This window comes from Mesoplodon mirus, assembly GCF_964341445.2.
Source record: "Mesoplodon mirus genome assembly, chromosome: 2".
Lineage (NCBI taxonomy): Eukaryota > Metazoa > Chordata > Mammalia > Artiodactyla > Ziphiidae > Mesoplodon > Mesoplodon mirus.
This window is the reverse complement of record NC_138977.1, coordinates 161,778,449-161,800,002: the sequence shown is the minus strand read 5'-3', so window position 1 is coordinate 161,800,002 and position 21,554 is coordinate 161,778,449. Positions and strand designations below refer to the sequence as shown.

At 39.1% G+C, this 21,554-nt stretch overlaps 1 protein-coding gene across 1 annotated transcript in view; it reads left to right on the top strand.

Moving 5' to 3' along the window:
• CLNK (cytokine dependent hematopoietic cell linker) overlaps nucleotides 1-21,554 on the top strand; it is a gene marked incomplete at both ends in the record, with an annotated part of 189,097 nt that overhangs the window by 114,923 nt on the left and 52,620 nt on the right. Inside the window, 3 exons of the mRNA XM_082643369.1 lie at nucleotides 12,434-12,459; nucleotides 12,674-12,693; nucleotides 13,775-13,885. Of these exons, the coding sequence (XP_082499495.1) occupies nucleotides 12,434-12,459; nucleotides 12,674-12,693; nucleotides 13,775-13,885 (157 nt within the window). The remainder of the gene's footprint in view (nucleotides 1-12,433; nucleotides 12,460-12,673; nucleotides 12,694-13,774; nucleotides 13,886-21,554) is intronic.

The window sequence follows — 21,554 nt, the reverse complement described above, 5'->3', positions numbered from 1 at the left end:
ACATGCACCTTCATTTCTTTGATTGCAGAATCTTCTTTGACCACTATTCTACATATATTAATATGTCTGTGTGACTATCAGGATGGTTCTAATTCCAATTCCAACATATGTAGGGGGGCAGTTTCCACCCACACACCATCAAGCAATTCTCTGGGTACCAGCTGAGTATCCTACGATTCAACCCAATTATCACACTATCCACCCAGAGACAGCACCAAATTCCACAAGTTAAGGGCTCGGTCCTACAAGACCGCACCTCACCACCACTTCAGATGGCAGTCACAAGCCCAGATTGTCACCTGTGTTTCTATAGATTGGAGGTTCCAACCACTCCCTCCTTAGGTTCGATTAATTTGTTAGAGTGGCTCACAGAACTCAGAGAAACATTTTACTTATTAAATTACCAGTTCATTGTAAAAGGATATAACTCGGGAACAAGCCAGATGGAAGAGACATATAAGGGGAGATATGGGGAAAGGGCAGGGATCTTCCATGCTTCCTGAATCTCTCAAACTCCAAACTTTGGGGGTTTTATAGAGGCTTCATTACATAGGCATGGTTGATTAAATCATTGGCCATTGTGGATTGAACTCAATCTCAAGCCACTCTCCTCTCCGTGCGGCGGGGGGTGGGAGGGTGGGGGGTAGACGTAGGGGACTGTAAGTTCTAACCCTTTGATCCCGTGGTCTTCGGCTATGCACCACTGACAGCCAGTCCCCATCATTAGATGGAGTCCAAAAGTCACCTCCTTAACATAACAAAAGTTACCTTGATAGCTCTCAACGTTGTGAAATTCCAAGGGATTTAGGAGCTCTGTGCCACACACAGGGATGGAGACGAAATATATATTTCTTATTATAAATCCCAACATCACAACTATTCATCCATATATTCATCTACACTTTGCCTCAGCTTACAAATATTTGGAGCAGTCAACAAAAACTTACATGGTAAAATGGAAGAACATTTTTCTAAATCGTAGGAAGTATCTAGATAGACTGTAAGACTAAGGTAAGGATAAAATTCAGGATGCTCGGGCACGCATCACTACATTCTATTACAATTAAACCTCTAGTTTTTCTCTAAGCTTACCAGTAACCTAAGCAAAAAAGCGATCACGCTTTCTTTATGTGAAATTAATTACCCAAAATAAAAAAAGAGCAAAGAAATTCGTCCGGGAGTGCAAGAAAGACACATCTTTCAGAGCTAAGTTAGTGCTGTCAATTTTATAAGGGTTGTTGGCTGATATCCAAGTACCATGGCTATAAAATATGACTTTTTTAAAAGTAGACCCCAATGTAAACTGAAATCATAACTGCAGAGATGACCTCAGTGAAAGCAAGACTCACAGGAGTTGAGCTTGTAGGTTGCATGGAAAACTTCTTCAATATGAGTTATTTCTTTATGTCTTCTTTTCCTGCACTTCCATAATTGATGGTTTTGTATTACCACCTTGAGCTCTAAGGTACTGTACAGAGAAAGGAGCTGAAAAGGGGAAAAGTAATATGAATACCCCCATTTTTTGGATCAGGCATCTTGCTGGAAAAGGCTTGAATGATTTATGTGTTTATTATAAAATTCTGTATTTTTGATGCAAACACATTCTCAGATAATTTATTCATTCTCACAAAATGTCATAGAGAAAAACATATTGCATGGTTCAGTAATGGCAAAATTTTATGGTGATATTTTTCATAAAGTTGAGCAGTTATAGATTTATGTTAATGTACATTTCATATTATTTTTCTTGCAATCATATTCTGACATTATCTGGAAACTGTCAGATTTCAAGAACTTATCTTCCCTGAAGCTTGGTTTTTTCTTTTTTTTTTTCATTCCTAAAAATGGGTAAAAGTTTATTTGGGGGCAAAGTATGTATATAGTGTAAGTTGTTTATGATGAACCATTAATTAGCATTAACCACAGATGCAGAAGATAGCTGTAATATTGAAAAATGGTGTGACTTAGCTTCTTAATGCTGAGAATAAGTGAGCCTAAAATGAGTTTCTCTTTGCCTTCCATGTGAACCAAGCACAAACCAGTTTCCTTTGAGGTAAAAAGCATATCATATACAAGAATGAATTTATAATGAAATACAATAAACTATCCATGAGAAGAAGAAGGAATTATGCATAGATGGCTAAACATGGATATCCAGAAACATGAGCTTGGTTGAAAAGAAGCAAGATAGAATTCTACATAATGCCATCAAAAGACCTTTCTACTAGTTTGATTTTATTCGAATTTAGATGTCAAAGAGTTTGGAGTTAATCTGGTTTTACCCTTTATGCCAAGAAGCCTGGCAAGAGAAGGGGCTCACTCAAGGTCACAGAGCAAGCAGTCCAAGCCTAGACCAGAACTCAAGTTTTGTCAACTATGGCAATGTTTCCAGGGTTTTACTATATTTGCTAGTATCTAAAATTGTTTCTGCAAACTCTCCCTGTTCCCTGATTTCCCACTCATCCAAACTATGCAATTTTTAGTGCAAAAGACATGAATTGAGGGATGATACTGTCCTCTAGTGGCAGAACACGGAAACACAAAACATCACAAAAAATGGTGGAATTTGCCATCCTATAGATTATATCCTTAATGAATAACAAGCTTTAGGCCCCAGGCCTAGAAATGATAAGAAATAAATTTAAGATTATTCTACTGTTTTAGATTTAAATTTATTTCAGGCACAGCCAGTGGCTCAAAAGTGATAGAGGTCATACCCTTATTTGGGAGCCAAAAATAAAGAAAGAAAGAAAAAAGAAAAGTGAGAGAGGCATTGATATAATATTCAGTTCAAAGCCAATGTTATAAATGTTGTAAAATCACTCATTAATGGAACTACAGGACAGTATTTTGTCTCACCATCACACAGAGAAAAGAAAAAGCGTTTGAGTAGCAAATACACTGTTCAATAGTGAAATGTAAAGTAGCCACAATTAGAAGAATTGAAAACAAGGCAGTTACAACACCATGTGATAACTGCCAGGGGAGAAGGCCACTTTTATTCAAAATCACTTTGTGCCAGGGCACTGAGTCACAGAAGACCTTAGACCACGAGGAGTCCACAGTCTGGTCGGGTCTATATGAAGTGTTGTCGGAACTCAAAAAAGTACTTACATACTTAATTCGGCCCCTGCAGAAGAACTGTGAATCCTAGGAAGGATTCACACAGCAACGGACATTGGGCTGAGGTGTGAGGCAATGACCTCAGGGGAAGTTAAACATTATGTTTGAGATGTAGCAGCAGCTAACATATGGTTGCGTGAATGTTAGATTTGGGGACAAGGAGACCCGTGTTCAAATCCCAGCATTACCGCTTTCCAAATGTGAAATCTACAAGGAACGTAACCTCTCCAAGTTTGTTTCCTTATCTCTCAAAGGGAGGGAATGCACCTACACTGTAATACATCTGTCTGTTTTAAAGTTAATAACCAACACAAATCCTATAGCATGGTTATTGACACGTGATGGACACTTGACAAAGGGACACTGAACTGAACTAATGGTTTCTGGAATTCATTCCTCCCTCTTTTACCCTCTGCCGTTCTCCCTACACTGGAATATACTCCTGCCTCTCTGTGTAGGCTGAAACCATCTCATGCTCTATCTACTTTGGTGTGGAGCATACACAATAAATCTGTTATCAATGAATATAAAAATAAGCTCCTCAATCACAAAGACCATAGTTTACTAAACATTGTTTTCCTTACAGCAAACACATAGCACCGTGCTGAGCACATAGTGGATGCATAGTAAACACTAAAGTAACTCTATAATTTAGCCCATTTTAATAAACGTGTATTAGATAAGCATGGCAGGCTGTCATAGGACCAACTAGAGACGAGCCTGTGATCCTCAGCCATGCGTTCCCATTAGGTAGAGGCCTGTAAGAGGCAAGTCAAGAAGCCTGGTTGCTTCTGGCTCTGTCTCTGTCTGTGCTATGAATTTGTTAGTGCAAGCTCATGTGCCCGATGAACAGTAAGGCCAAACAAACTGAAACAGAGGAGTTTGGAGCAGAAAAAAGTTTATTTCAGGGCCATGCAAAGAGACTGGTGGCTCATCCTGTAAAAAACCTGGAGCTCCTGAAGGGTTTCAGCAAAGCGTTTTTAAAAGCCAGGTGAGGGGGTGGGCGGTCAGGGTATGTGATCAGCTCGTACACAGTTCTCTGATTGGCTGATGCTGAGATAAGAGGATGGTGTCACAGGGGTTAACATTATCAGTCCTTAGGCCCCAGGAGTCCTGGAGGCTGTGTGCTCATGGTCATCAAGCAGTTAACATCTTCCATGTGGTGCAGGGTTTTCACATCCATAAAAAAAACTCAGGAAATGTGCATCAAATACTCTTATCTATGTACGTCACAGAGAAGATAAAGCAGAGGATATGGGGAAGGCCTGTCCCAGGAAGATCCCATAGGGTCCTGCTCCGTTACAAATTTAGGCAAATGATATTCCCTTACTGGCCCTTAATATCCCATCTATAGAAATATGGTAGAAGACAATGGCCTCTAGCATTTTGTGAATCCATGGATATGGTTCATACATACAAATCCACCCACCCCACTGCCCATGTCATTGCCTCTGAAGCCTTAGTCCTTCCCTTCACCCTGCCTGCCCACCTTTCCTGAGACACCCAGGTCAGCGAAAAAGATGTCTCCTGGGCTTGGTTAGGAAAGATGCTTCTATCCCACATCTGTCACTAACAAGGTGCAGCTGTTGACATACATGTTCCTAAGAAACTGCACTTTCCAACCTTATTTGAGGAACTGTTAAAGCTGGCAGGTCCCTCTCACATCTTTGGCTTTGCCTAACTTAATCCCTCCCCACTCAACCCAAAGAATGGTTTCAGCAATTTACTGCTGGAATTAATTTCTGAAAGTTTCCACAGACGTGGAGAGGTTTCTCAAACAGGCCTTGTGAAATATGTACTAGCCATTTGGATCGTAAGTTGCTTCTTTGGATGCTTCCACAATTAATCATCAGGACGTGAAATCCTAAAGGTTCACTTTTATACGTCATAAAACTTTTAGACATAATAAATACTGTGACTGAGGCCAGGTTTTATCCAATTTTGTTCAGAGTCTATGTCTCTAATTACAGAACATTACACTGATGGTATGTTTCCAAAAGCGTTGATTGTGATGATCATATTTCATAGATAAAGGGTATTGCATATATTTAGCACAAATTGACTAGGAGCTAATTGAAAAACAAGTATTATTTTATTTAAGCTTGGCCATCCAAGGAACTGCACTTCATTATCTGCATTTTACAGACATGGAAACAAGCCCAGAACATTTAAATAATGTGCCCAAGATTACTCAGTAAGTGATGGGGGGGGGAATTAGAACCCAACACGAATGATTTCAAAGATCCCATTTGTGACCACTCTATTGTATCATTGTCCCTTCTATCAAGAAACAAATTCTTGGAACCTATATATCTTCTTTTCCAACCATTTAAATCACAGATGAGGATACCAAAGCTCAGAGAAGCCAAACAACTTGTACTAAGTCATATGGCACATTAGTAGTAGCACTAAAACCAGATCACAAGCAGTGGTAAATGTGTAATACCCAAATCTCTGAAAAAAAGGTATGAGAACAAAGTTGGAGGACTGATGCTACTCAACATCAAGACTTATTATAAAGCTACAGTAATCAAGACAGTGTGATATTAATGAAGGACTAGAAAAATAGATCAGTGGAATAGAACAGAGAACCCAGAAATAGACCCCCATAGAGTCAACTGACCTTTGATAAAGAAGCAAAGACAATACAATGGAGCAGAGGTAGTCTTCTCCACAGATGGTGCTAAAACAATTGGATATCCAACTACAAAAAAATAAATCTAGATACAGATCTTACACCCTTTGCAAAAATTAACTTGAAATGCATCATAGACCTAAATTAAAAATCAAAACTATAAAACTCACAGAAGATAGCATAGAAAACCTAGATAACCTTGGGTATGGTGATGCCTTTTTAGTTACAACACCAAAGACATGATCTATGATTGATAAGCTGAACTTGATTAAAATTTTAAAACTTCTGCTCTGCAAAAGACAATATAAGAGAATAAAAAGACAAGCCACAGACTGAGAGAAAATATTTGCAAATGACACATCTGATAAAAGACTATCCTCCAAAATATACAAAGAACTCTTAAAGCTCAACAATAAGAAAACAAACAGCCCAATGGAAAAAAAAAATGTGTCAAAGACCTCAACAGAGACCTCACCAAAGAAAACATACAGGTGGCAAATAAGCATATGAAAACATGCTCCACATCATATGTCACCAGGGAAATGTAAATTGAAACAATAATGAGATACCCCATCCATCTATTAGAATGGCCCAAATCAAAACACTGGTAACAGCAAATGTTGGTGAGGATGTAGAGCAACAGGAACTCTCATACACTGCTGGTGGGAATGCAAAATAGTACAGCCACTTTGGAAGACAGATTAGCAGTTTCCTACAAAACTGAACATACTCTTACCACGTGATCCAGCAATCACACTCCTTGGTATTTACCAAAGGAATTGAAATTTTATGTCCACACAAAAACCTACACACAGATGTTTATAGCAACTTTATTCATGACTACCAAAAACTTGAAAGCAACCAAGATGTCCTTCAGTAGGTGAATGAATAAATAAACTGTGGTACAATCCAGACATTCCACTATGGAATATTATTCAGTGCAAAAAGAAATGAGCTATCAAAACATAAAAATACATGGGGGAAACATAAATGCATATTACCAGTGACAAAAGCCAATCTGAAGAGGCTACATATTATGTGATTCCAACTATATGACATTCTGGAAAAGGCAAAACTATGGTGGCAGTAAAAAGTTCAGTGATTGCCAAGAGTCTGAGTTGGGGAGAGAGATAAATACATAGAGCACAGAAGATTTTTAGTGAAAATACTCTGTATGATATTATAATGATGAGTACATTATACATTTGTCCAAACCCATAGAATGTACACCAAGAGTGAGCCCTTAGGTAAACTATGGTCTTTGGGTGATTATGATGTATCCATGTAGCTTCATCCTTGGTAAAAAATGTAACATTTGGGCGAGTGATGTTGATAATGGGGGAAGTTATGCAAGTGTGGGAACAGGTGATAAATTGGAAATCTCTGTACCTTCCTTCCAATTCTGTTGTAAACTTAAAACTGCTTTAAAAAAATAGTCTTTATTTTTTTAAAAAGTAATTATGCTCACCACAGACATATTAAAGAAAATATTGCATCTCAAAAAAATAGTATGTACATACATGTGTATATAGACCTATTATAAACTTTACTGATAAAAGGATGTATGTAGCACACAGTTTTAAAATAATAGTAAAATATACAACACTCTATCATAAATTTTATATAGCCAATTGATTTTCACAGAGTGCTTTCTCTGATTTTTTCCAAACTCTTGTATCTGCAGCCAAACGATGACTGCAATTGATGTAATTACATGAACAGCTTCTTAGCTGAGTCAGATGATAGTTTTTCAATATCAGAAGTATATTTCCTCAATTTTCCTCTTTTTACAATGTAATGGGACAACATACAGACACAACACACTTTTATATTTAATTTGCTTTGTCAACATTTTCTCCATCTCTTTAAGTCTAGACAAGCAGTAAAACAATAAATCAAACCCTAATTTGCAGCATTTGCCAATTTCCATGTTGTAAATACTTCCCCTACAGCAGATTTCAAGCTACCAACATGATCATTGAACAGGTAGTTGGGAAGAGATACCATTTTTTAGTATTTCCATCATGGACACAATAGAGGTAAATAACTTCAACAGCATAGATAAATGTGGTAGAATAACTAGGAAGTCATGAGTTTTGAGCAGATGCTACCTTTGTTTTTGAAATAACTTAAGTGTACATTTACATAATTAATTTTTTAATAATGGCCATGTTTAACACCTGCATTGCAAAATCTTGAAAATTTAAAAACCAGCTCCTGTAAGCTGGCACCAGTACCCCTCCCAGCCCTCCACCCCCACCTCGAAATGCCACATGCAGTTCTCGTGATACTTTAACTTCACAGAACCCTCTGAGGTTGAGAACTTGTTCATGACTTCACCCTAACAAGTTATGGAAGTAGTAGATTCTACAGCAATGCTGTGTTCAGCTCACTACATTATCTCCCAAGAAGCAATACATTTTTCAGCAGAAGTGAAAACTGTCTTGCTGCAGACTGAAGAGCAAAATAAGGACACAGTCTCGGCAGATGGTGCTAATTACACATGCAGCCAACAGATGGCGAGCATGCCAGCCTCCTCCTAGTGAAAACTGCTTGATTGAATGTCAAGATGCGAACTATCTCGAAAAACAACTGTTTGGGTCTTCTGATGGGACAGGGAATTTTTCATAGCATTTAGGGTATTTGTGTACCTCCTCAGGAGGGTCGATTGCCATTTTCCCTCTAATCTTCCTTTACACAATAATACTAGTTACAGTGGGGATGCATTCAAAGCCATCACGTGAACTTCATCAATTCATTTATTCCACATACAAAGTCCCATGAACCATGTCTCACTTTTCCAGATGAGAAATCGCAACCGTTCCTCAATCCATTTGTTTATTTCATTAATATTTATTGAGATCCTGCCATGACCCTACCCATAGTAGTAGCAGAATCAAGGTTCAAACTCAAGAAACTCAGCTCCAAATCTCATCCTCTTCCAGTATGTCAAATACCTGAGTTGTTATTACTTTCTTGAACAAGACCCACCCCCGCAAAAAAAAATATGATTGAATATTATCTGAATTATTATCAAAGCTGTATGACAGTATAAGTTATTTCACCTGTTTGATCTAGTTTTCTCCCTTGTGGAGTCCCTGAAGTTCGTTTCTACCTCTTAGTCTATAACATTTCAGTTATCTAAGCAATAAATAAGAGAAGCTCATGGCGTAAATTACTGCTGTTAGATATATTTGACATAGCTGAAGCCCTCAGGATTTTTGATATTGCATATAATATCAGAAACACATTTTAAAATTTTTTTAACATCTTTATTGAGATACAGTGCACATACTATTAAATTCACTAATTTAAGATGCACAATTCAATGACTTTAGTATATTCATAGAATTCTGCAACTATCACCACAATCTAAGTTTAGAAAATTTTATCACCAGAAAAGAAAGCCTATATCCATTAGAAGCTGCTCCTCAACCCTTGCCCTTCCCCAAGAAACCACTAATATACTTCTGATCTCTATGGATTTGTCCATTCTAGATTTTTAAAATATAAATGAAATCATCCAATATGTAGTCTTTTGACTTCCTTCATTGAGCATAATGTTTTAGAAGTTCATCTATGTTGTAACATGTATCAGTACTTTATTCCTTTCTACTAACAAATAACATTCCATAGTACAGACATACTTGTTTATTCTTTCATCATGTTGTTTATTCTTTCATCAGTTGATGGACATTTGGGTGGTTTTTACCTTTTGACTTTTATGAATACTGCTGTTATGAAAATTCATGTACAAGTTTTTGTATGCATGTATGTTTGCATTTCTCTTTGAGTATATACCCAGGATTGGAATTATTATACCATGTGGTAGTCCTGCATACACACATTTTTTTTTTACCTAATTTTTTTTTTTTTTTTTTTTGGCTATGTTGGGTCTTCATTGCTGCGTGCAGGGTTTCTCTAGTTGCGGTGAGCAGGGGCTACTCTTCTTTGCGGTGCGCAGGCTTCTCATTGCTTTTCTTGTTGCAGCGTGAGGGCTCTAGGGTGTGTGAGCTCAGTAGTTGTGGCACACAGGCTTCGTTGCTCCGCGGCATGTGAGATCTTCCTAGATCAGGGAACAAACCAGTGTCCCCTGCATTGGCAGGTGGATTCTTAACCACTGCACCACCAGGGAAGTCCATACACATAGTTTTTAAATGAGGGGGATACTAACTGATGCCAGGGAAAAACTTACGTTATAATGAAGGCACACGACTCATGGACAGTGTAGGGAAAAGTTGCACCAACGTTAAGGCAAAGTTCTCACCACAGCCTACAAGACCCTGTGTGATCTGGGCACCCCTCCACCTCCACCACCACTGTGGGGACAGTAGTGTCCCTTTGTGCTCATCCCACCTCTGAGCCTTTGCACTTGCTGCTCCCCCTGTCAGTGATACTCTTGTCCAGGTATTCATACGGTGTGTTCCCTCACTTTCTTCAAGCCTCTGTTCTCATCACCTATCCACAAAGGCCTTCTGGGGTCTGTCTGAAAAATAGTAGCCCCGTCCGCCGTCTCTCACTCACCCGACTTCATTTTTCTTTGTAGCACCTGTCATCACCTAACATCATATATTTTTGTTTATTTCTTTTCTATCTCCTACCACTGGAATGTAAGTTTACATGAGAATAGCAAATTTTTTTGACATTATATTCACCAAAACCTACATCAATAAATGTATTAAAAATGAATCCATGCCTGACATACACTACAGGCTCAATTATAAGTAAATGAATAAAAGCAAGATAGATGTCCTTTTCTAAACTCATAGTCACTGAAGCAAATGGGATACATATCTCTGAAGCAATAAATGGAATGTTCCTATTGAATTCCAGATGCTCAGTCTTTTTATTGAATTTTTTTTCCAGTGAATTGAATTGATCCCCAATAGATATAGTGGTAGCTATGAAAAAAAGATGTCTTAGACAGCTGACATCTAGCTTCACAGGGAAAGTCATCAGCATAAGCCATAAGGTAGTTCCTCAGGGGGCTCTACTGCTGAAGCCAATGCACAATAAAATGAGGGCAAGTTGGTTTTATGTTTTCTAATTTCATGCCTTAAAGAAGCATCCTGTGGCCTAAGTTTTTTTAGTAATGTCATTGAAATAGCCAAAGATCTAACATTAACTAGGTGTCCACAGTTGTTGAAATACGTTCTGGGTCATATTTTGTGTTTTTACAATGCCTGGAACATCTACGATTCATGTCTTCCATCAGTGTTTGAATTCATGCAGAGAAGTCTATCCTATCTGTTTAAAAGTGTTTTCCAAAAACAAAATAGGGAGAATGGTAATTTTGTTCAATGAAGTAGTTATTTTTAGACCTGGAAGAACCCTTAAAATCATCCAGACCAGTATGTGTTGTGTTGTGCTGTTTTTGGCCATCTGGACCTTTCCGCAAAAGAATCTTAAGAGGAGATCCAGTGGGAAGTGAGTGGAGGTAGAGTCCCATCAGTGACATGGGGTGATGAACCAGAAACCAGCCGCCCCGTGCTGCAGTCCTGCAGTTTCCTTGGGAGTCCCCAGGGGGACCACAATGGACTCTTCATAGCAAAGTTAAAAAACACAGATTTAATCCAACCTTGTTGTCTCACAAATAAGGAAAGGAGGCTCAGCCAGTGCTCAGTTGAGTTTTAAGTCTCCTACAATAAGATACAGACATTGTCTCACTGACTCCTCCCACCCCTTATAAAGCAGCATTTATTAGGTCACATCCATTTTTACAGATAAGTGAGCATTGCTTCCTCAAAGAGCTTTTTCTGACACCCCAGACTAACTTAAGTCTCCTGTGTGTCCATTCAATACCATGGCCTTCTCTTCTTGAAATTATCATCATGATTTTAATAGTGTTTTCACTGCATGTCTACCCTCTTAGTTATAAGCCCTTTGGCAGCAGGGACAGTGCCTCTCACTTTTCCAATTATGTCCCCAGAACCTGGAACTTGGTCTGTAAACAGAACAACTGTAAACACCTTGAGGGGAAGGATCATGTTCTATTTGTCTTTTTTATCCCTAGTGCTTGGTCCTGTGCACAGTTCAGAGTAGCAGCTCAATAATTGTCTTTGAGTAGAATTGAATTGTGGAAATAAAACTACCTAGAAGTTGGGAAAATCTTTTCCAGGCATCATTCAGGCTGTTCTAGGGTTGGGTGGTCTTGGGCAATTGTCGTACCTCATTTGTCCTTAATTTTATCATTCGTAAAATAAAACAGTTGTTTTCTGGGGTCTTAGAAATCCCTTCCATCTGGAAAATTACATGATGCTATTTTCCTCTGCTTGGAAATGTCCAATGAAGGTGTGAGGCAGGGACTTGAATTAATAAGATGACTGTATACATAAAAGAATGTTAATCAAGAGTTAATGGTTAAGAGAGGAGCTTAGGGGTCGCACCACATGCCATGAAATCTTCATTCTACCATTTACTAACTGGGGGACTGGATGTGAGGTACTTAACTTCTCCACACCCCAGTTTCTGCATCCAGAACAAAGGCAAAGATTGAATGAGGTCACATAACTAAAATATTTAGCATGGTGCTGGGTATCTAATAAGATCTCAACAAATGTTCATTGGCATTATCACCAAAATTATTCAAAGGGGAATGATTTCCATTTAAACATATGTGAAAATAGCTTGTTGACATGTTCCATAAACTCACTGATGTTCCTTCTTATGTTTTAGGAGACAAACCCACAAAGGGAAACAAGGTAAGAAAAAGCATTGAAATGCATTTGTTACCCACCCTTTGTTTTAGAAGCATAGGAATATGGACAATGTGAAAGCTTAGGTGGCACTTGAAATATATATCCTAGAAGTTTGGTTGGGATTTGTCATTTCTACTTGTAAACCAAAAAATCACTAACCATTTAGCTCTGCTCAAAGAACCAGAACTTTAATTTCTGATTCTCTTTCCTTTTGCAGACTCCTTTACCACCTCCTCGGTAAGACACTGAAAATAGAACTTTGTTTTGCTATATACTTAAATGATTAGTTCTATAATTTGAGAAAGAGAAACAAAAACATCTGACACTGAAAACTAATGAGCTGGTCAACGAACAAGATTAAATAAGCCTCATTCATCCATTTAATCATTCACTCATTCACAGTCATCTATTCAATATACCTCCACTTATCGATCTTTAATGAATGCCTTGCTTCCCTGCTTCCTGTTTCTTTCCCTTTGTTTAGTACAGAAATCTCTCCTTCCTTTTAGTACAGAAATCTGCCAGAGAGTCCTGGCACTGGGAAATGCCTTCAAGGGACCTACAGTACATAAGTATATAATCATATAAGTATATATATATATTTATATACATATACAAAGGCAAATATTATTATACTTATATATATGGAGGCAAATGCAACAGACTTGATTTCTTAGGCTCTGAATCAGTCACTGTATTGCTCTGCTTGGGCCCGTGAGGACCTCCATCACAGCACTTACTTCCCTGGCTGGTCATCTTCTCACCACTTCACTCTCTGCCCTCCCAGAGAGAAGCATCTTGAGCCAAGGACTGTGTCTTTTTCCTTTCTGCATCTCCAGCATCTACCAACAGTGCCTGATAACACTTTGTGAATGAGTGAGGGCATGGGTGAATAAATGGGTGAGTGAGGCACCCATTGACTTTGGAACATTGTCTTATTTCTTTGGGGAGATTCAAAAGCTCATGTCTTCTAGTCTGGAGCAAAGGAAAGGCTATAATCATATTTTTACTCCAGGCCTCCTAAAACTTCAACAGATGGCAGATTGATAAAGCTATGACACCCTATAGAAAAGTACATAACACTCTAAAAAATTGAACCAGACCAAAGGGCAAGTTGCAAGGAGAGAGATTTAAGCTGGTTAGAAGAATGAGTATTCTGACATTCGAAGCTCCCTGTAGAGAGCCGCCACCCCCCCCCAAAACTGATGTTCCCAGCCCAAAGCTGAGGGCACAGTGGGCAGGGCTGTGTGAATTCCAGGTCTGAGGAGCCATCTGTGCAGCAAACCTTCTCAGGTCCCCACTGTGACTCTTCATACAGGCCGCCCATCACTCTTGCAAAGAAGTACCAGCCCCTGCCCCCTGAGCCGGTGAGCAGCAGGCCACTCTTCCCTCAGAAGTACACCTTTCCCGAAGTCCAGAGAAGGTCCAGGTGAGAGGCTTGCTGTTGCTGGTGGTGAGATGACCAGGGGACGGGTGGGCAGGGGGAAGGCGGCAACAATAACCAAACCAGTCACCTCTCTAAATGGGCTCCCCAACGTGGTGGGGACAGCCATCCCATACCTTGAGGGAAAGCATCTCAGAAACCTGTAGTTTGACTCCTTAATGGAAAATACACCTTCTTTGTAATAAAATCAGTTACTGGAAGAATGGCTCACTTACGATGTGAATTAGTTATTAAAGAATGTGTTATCACTGCCGGAACTGAAAGGGGTTCAGACTGTTTGAGGACCAGTATCGGCACGCAGCTTCCCATCTCCCAGGCCGGAGAAGTATAACCGCGCACGTGAAAACCCATTTGTCAAAAACATGATTGCCTTTTTGACAAATAAATATGCAAAAATCCAATCCTCTGGTATTAAGTGCTGATGCCAGAGCCCCGCTCCCAAATGTATGGGGCACCGGGCAGCCGAGCAGCCAGCTCTGATCAAAAAATGTCACAAACACGAAAGGACCCCTTTTTCTTTTCCCCGAGAGAGTTTAGATTTCCAAAATTACCTTATTTTAGAAGTCACAACAGAGACTGGCATTTCCCTCGTGTTGCTGCACAGAGTGAGTGATGCTTTCTGACTGCAAGCTTGGATCAGCCGGTGAGGTGCAGGGCACTGTTTCATCAGTGAGCATTTCTCGTGCATACAGAAATTAAAAATATCAGGCACATTTTGCACTTCTGTGGAAAACGCTTTCATCACTGGTCCTGATGGCGGAACGTAAAAGAGCCGAAAATGCCATTTCCTCCTTAGTTTTTTGGCAAATGCCTCTTCCCTTTCTGTTCTTTACAAGCTCACACAAACATAACATCTTCCATGCAGAAACCTCTCCTGCTCTTCCTCATGCAATTTCCTCTCTCCCCTGTTCCCATCTCGTCTCGAAACATAGGTTCTCCTTCTTGTAAACTGGCAGGGGAAGGGCAGTGGTTCTTAACTGGGGGAAGGGGGGGGGAAATGTCTTTGTTCCCAGGGGAGTTCGTAGTGTCTGGAGACATTTTGTTGTGACAGCTTGGGTGCTGGGGATGCATCTAGTGGGTAGAGGCTAGGAATGCTGCCAAACACCCTGCAGTGTGCTGAACTCCCCCAGAACAAAGAGTAATGAGACCCAAAAGGTCAGTGGGGCAGAGGTCGGGAAACTCTGCCCCAAGGCAAATGACTTGCTTCTCTAAGCCCAAGGCTTTTCTCAGCAGTAAAGTGAGGTTAAGAATAATGCCTACTGCCTACCTCCTGGGCTAATGTGAGAATTAAATAAGATGATTTCTATCAAGTGCTTATCAGTACCTGCCTAGCACATATTTGTTATCAACATGTGTTACAGTTATTACCTTGAGCCATTTTCTATTGGTGCCTTTGCCACCGCATATAATATATTTGGAAAGAAGTCTGTCTCTTTGACCCCAAAAGGAGGGGCTAACTCATTGCAGTATGCGTATGTCCTTAGAACCCCGCGGGGCAGTTTCCAGAGGGTCTGAGCCAGACCAAGAGTCACCAGATTTGCTCTCTTTTGATTTCTGTTTTCAAAGAATGAGTGTCTTGGAAACAACAACAGTAATAGAACATCATCAGAATTGGAAATGTGAAATGCATTGTCCCTAAAATTCCTGACCAAGTCATCTAATACGACAAGAACTGGCCCAAACTCAGAGAAGGAGATAGAAAATAAGATAAATAAATATCAAAGATGATGAAGTTGTTTAGTGTGGAGAAGAGAGGATTTTTATTTTCTTTCTGTTTCTTTACATTGGAAAGAATAGGGTGTGGGAACCCAGCAGGATGGGGTTTGGATCCCTGTTGAGCCATTTCTGGCTGTAAAATTTCAGGAAGCTCTTAAACAGTTCTGAGTCCTGCTTTCCTTATTGGTAAAAAGAAAATAACCATCCCCATGACACAGAATTGTGGTGAGGAGGTATGTGATTTTTCTAAAGTACTAGGATAATATCTGTCACAGCATAGGAACAAAGAAAGAAAAACACTTAAACAGCATCTCCCATCTGTACCCAACAGAATTAGGCATCCATAACCCTATTTTGTCTTGAAATAGAAGCTATAGATTCTAGGGCAATGTTTCTCATCCTGGCTTTACATTTAAATAATTAGGTAAACTTTTTAAAAAGTACTGTTCTCCAGGATCTGTTTTAATTGAGAGCATCACTATAGGGCATTAGTATTTTTCAAAGCTCCCCAGATGAATCTGATGTACAGCCAGGGCTAGGAACCCAGAGGGACCCAGATTCTAGGGATATTTCTGCCACTCAAGCTTCGAAGGTGCTTAGGCCTTACCTGTCTGTGTCCAAGCTTCTAATGTCTAAAATAATACTCTCCTGATCTCCAGATGAGCCCCTCTGCTGTCTGGATCACACCAGCCTACTGTCAGCCATGTCAGTGGTGTTGGAATCTTTAGACTTTCATGTTTTGTAACTTTGCAGTGTCTCTAGTTGTAGTTTAAAGTGTTTAATCATTCTTAGATGTGATGAGAGCTGTGCTGGGTCTCTTCACCAGAAGATAGTTACATTTCACCTCATTGAATCCTTTCTGCAGCCCAATAAAGTATGATTTTCTAAGGCTTGGAAAGGCCAAAGTGCCCAGCCCAGTAGAGGCATATAATAAGAATCTGGTAAAAATCACTTCCCTACCCACTGGGCGCAAAATGTCATCAAGATTCAGAGAAGTTAGGTGACTTGGTCAAAGTTATAGGGTTGGTATATGACTGTTGAGAGGGCAAAAACATGCAAAGCCCAGTGCAAGACACTGGGAATGCCATGAGGACTAAGAGAGCTTTGCTTTATTCTATTTTATTTTATTGTTTAATTTTTATTGGCATATAATTTATTTACAATGTTGTATTGGTTTCTGCTGTACAGCAAAGTGAATCAGTTATACATATACCTATATCCACTCTTTTTTTAGATTCTTTTCCCATATAGATCATTACAGAGTATTGAGTAGAGTTCCCTGTGCTATACAATAGGTCCTTATTAGTTATATATTTTATATACTGTAGTGTATATATGTCAATCCCAAGCTCCTAATTTATCCCTCTTCCCCCTTTCCCCTCTGATAACCATAAGATTGTTTTCTACATCTGTGACTCTGTTTTTGTTTTGTAAATAAGTTCATTTGCACCATGTTTTTTAGATTCCACATATAAGCAATATCATATGATATTTGTCTTTCTCTGTCTGACTTACTTCACTCAGTATGACCATCTTTAGACCCATCCACGTTGCTTCCAATGGCATAATTCGTTGTTTTTCATGGCTGAGTGATATTCCATTGTATATATGTACCACATCGTCTCTATCCATTCCTCGGTCAATGGACATTTAGGTTGCTTCCATGTCCTGGCTATTGTAAATAATGCTGCAATGAATATTGGGTTACATGTATGTTTTTAAATTATGATTTTCTCTGGGAATATGTCCAGGAGTGGGATTGCTGGGTCATATGGTAGCTCTCTTTTTAGTGTTTATAAGGAGCCTCCTTACTGTTCTACATAGTAGCTGTACCAATTTACATTCCTACCAACAGTGTAGAAGGGTTCCCTTTTCTCCACACCCTCTACAGTATTTATTGTTTGTACATATTTTCATGATGCCATTCTGACTGGTGTGAGGTGATACCTCATTGTAGTTTTGATTTGCATTTCTCTACTAATTAACGATATTGAGCATCTTTTCATGTGCCTTTTGGCCATGTGTATGTCTTCTTTGGAGAAATGTCTGTTTAGATCTTCCATCCATTTTTTTGATCGGGTTGTTTGTTTTTTTTGTTATTGAGCTACATGAGTTGTTTGTATATGTTGGAGATTAATCCACCTGCTAGAATAATGAAAATAGAAACAAAAATTTTAAAAATGGGATCTAATTAAACTTAAATGCTTTTGCACAACAAAGGAAACCATAAACAAAACAAAAAGACAACCCATAGAATGGGAGAAAATATTTGCAAACGAAGAAACCGAGAGCTTTGCTTTAAGAGAGGTTTCAATTCATTTTTAGTTGGGCCCATCTAGGTAGTCAGATGGCCATTACTAATGACCACGTGTGAATGACCATGTGAGCCTGCTGTAAGGTTCACTTTCCATGAAAACAGAAGGAAGATTGGAGATCTGAGCTTCTTTGGCCAACACAGGAAGAATAGTGCCTGCTGCCTTCCTAACAGCTGCTCCCTAGGCCCCTGCGATGAATCGCCCTCCCTGGGAGGCTGTGATTTACGTCCAGGGATCAACTGCATCAGTGAAGACAGCTGCAGCCTTACAATTGGCCGTGCTCACTGTGGGTGACAGTGGTGGTCCCTGCTATTGTGTTTCAGCCCCCATTGGTCTCTGCCAGCTCTGCCCTTCTCTATTTTATAGCTAAGTCTTGGCTTCACAAAACAATTGCTGAATTGAAGCACTTCAGTTAAGGAAAACGCCATTTAGAACATTCATTGACAACTTGAAACTAGGAGAGAATGTTGACGTTTGGGGAATGTTGGTTAGACATTCTCAACCACTTATGGGTCATTATTATGATGTACTTTATATATTTTGCTCAGCTTTTTTTTTTTTACTTAAATAGATGTATTTAAAAGGGAAACATCACCATAAATAACCACAACATAATTTCAGAGCAAAACTTTCAGCCTGGGGGAGGTTTTCTCTGTTAAAAGGGAAGAAAAGTAAAGTTAGAGTGATGTTTAGGATATACTAACCACCACATGGAAACTCTCTCCTTGACATAATTAGAAAGAAGAAGAAAAAAAGTTTCCAACTATGTATCCATTGTAATTTGAATACCATGGTCCATGCACCAAATAAAACTCACCCTGAGAAATCATGAGAGTAATCATCATTTGCTGTAGGTCTAGCTACACATGGCCGCTTTAGAGTCCTCGGTGCTGTGCAAAAAGCAATGCTACAAACCTTAATTTTCTGATGAGGACACAGAACTGCAGACTGGCCATCGAGCCATGAAATTTCCTTTAAACTTCAGCAAATTCAGTGGCCTGAGGTGCGGGATTCAGCCAAAATTTAAATAAAGTGTGTGATATTTTACCAACAAAACACTCACTTGCTTAACTATGGTTTTACCTTTTCAACTAGTAATGCTGATACTGCATCAGTTCAAGCAACCTTAGTGGCAAAAATGCATATTCTGATGATTTGGGTGGTGGAAAAAAATCATTATTCATATCAAGAAACCATAAAAAGAGAGAAAGTATGGATTAGGAAGAAGATATACAAATTCACATTCATGAATGGAAACTACTGATTTCAAAGTGTAAACTTTATTATCATCATAGTTTTGCAAGATGTTGCCTTTGTGGGAAACTGGGTTAAGGGCGCATGGGATGTCTCTGTATTATTTCCTACCACTGCATGAGACCTACAATTATGTCAGAATAAAAACTTTAAGTTAAAAGAGGGTGTGACTGTTAAAAGTGTTATGCAGATGTAAGGTGTTATTTTTTCCAAATAGCTTTCACATATATTATTTCGTGAGAACCTTAATCAATCCTCTTCATTTCTGTCTGCATTTACTCATTTTACAGGTGGGAAAAGGAAGCTTTAGAGAGGAAATTTCACTTATTGAGTGAGATGGCGCTCAGAGATGACAGAGCAAGGACTCAAATCCAATTCATTTGAAACTAAGCCAAAAACTAAGAGAGGCTCAGGAAGGGCTATTTTTAGAGTGAAAGGCATTATCCCCAAATGCACACTGAGCACCTACTTTGCACAGGAAAGGATGTGGAAAACTTATTCTATGTAATCAATGACCATGTTTTATTTACTGGCCATCTCCAGCAGCCGATCATGGGAAGACTTATGAGTGGAAAGGTGCTCTCAGAGAGGCAGGGTGGTGCTGGGGAAGGAGGCCAGAGTCCACCCTGCTCCGCCATTCTGTTACTTTGTGCAGGTCTCCGTGTCTTCATAAATTTCATTGAAGAGACCCCATAAAGCCCGAGGCCTCCATTTTACATGTGAGGGGAGCAACCAGCTCATGGGGGTCTTGTCACTACAGGTATTTCAAGGCCCAAGGAGAGTTTTTGTGCACAGAATGGACTTCTTAAAACTACTTGGGTTCTCACTTAATAATCCAACTTTTTAAAGTTACAAATTCCAAAGCCTAACTTTCCTGAAGCCTCAAATTTCCATCGATAAAGTATATTGCTGATTCACAAGTGGAGTGCATTTACCTAAACAGAGAGACAATCACTCTGCTTGTTACATTACATCAGTTAAGACATAAGACATTTAGGAACTCAGTTAAATCTCCTTAAACATTTGAAATACCTTTATTCACTAAATGTAATTGATTTTTTAAGTACTCTAATGCTGACAGGGCAGGTTTAAACCCTAACAAGCAAAACTTTAACATTTCATTTTTCTAAATCTAATAAAGTTAATATATAAATATAACAAAATTCAAGTTCTCTTAAACAGTTTGAATGGTTTGCAAATAATGTTGAACATAGCTTGACTCTTATTAACTTAAAATCACAAGTCTAAAATCAATCACCCCTTTTAAATTGAAGCCACATGGCCAATCTCTCAGTATTCCTAAGATGCCAGAGTTTCTTAAACATTAAAAACACTGAGATTAGCCTCAATTTAGCTCCAAAAGAATTAATATTATGAGTGTCTGTTCTACTTTATTACTTCTAATTGTTCCTCTTTATCTTCCACTTGCCCCGTTAAAAGGAGGAGGCAGGGTGAAGATGTGTTATCTCAGATGGACTGATGAAACAGGTTAAAGAATGTGGAACCTCAGTACACTTGCTTCTTGCTTGGAGACCTGAGACCAGGGTATAGCATCTGAGTGCTGTGTGCTGCTGGGATCATCTTACCTGTTACAGACAGACCTTTATAACTCTAGATCAACAGCCTTCAGCTAGGATTGGTGTCACAACCTTAATCTCCTGGCATCTCTTCAGTTCCAGTCTTTTCACAGACAGACCTAGGTAGACAGATATGCACATCACCCACACAAGTCCCTTCATAACCTCCTCATCTGGCTTTGCCCACATTCTAACAATAGTGCCCACTGGACGCCCAACATTTTCCTTTCTATCTCTAGCAATCGTCACAATAACCCTCTAAGATGAATATCCCTGTGCCACTTTGTAGATGAGAAAAATGAGGTTTAGTGAGGCTAATTGACTCAATTGTCAATATAAATGAAGGGCTTAGAGTTTCTTCTGAGACCCCCTCCAATGGTCTGATGTCCACTTTATCAAATGCCATGTTGAATTCTTTCCCTATCATGCAGTTTTGTGTTTTTCCTGTCTCAGATCTCCTTTAATTATCAGCATCCTTTCTCTCATGCATGCCTTCCTGGGATCCAGCTGTACCACAACTTCACATTTAAAACCATTTATACTCTCTCAAAGCAAAAAAATGAAGAGCTTTAAAATGAAGGTAATAATAGCGGGTCTTTCTGTGCTAATGAAACTTGACATGGAAAACCAAATGTCAGGAGAAATGATGATGTTATTTAAATTCTCCTCAAGTGAGAAGCAAGTTTATTCATGTCCTTTCTGTCACCACCTTTTATATTGGCTCATAACTTCTTCTTTTGCTTAGAAAATTATGAGAAAAATAAACAGGCTTTAATTTTATAGAACAGTGAT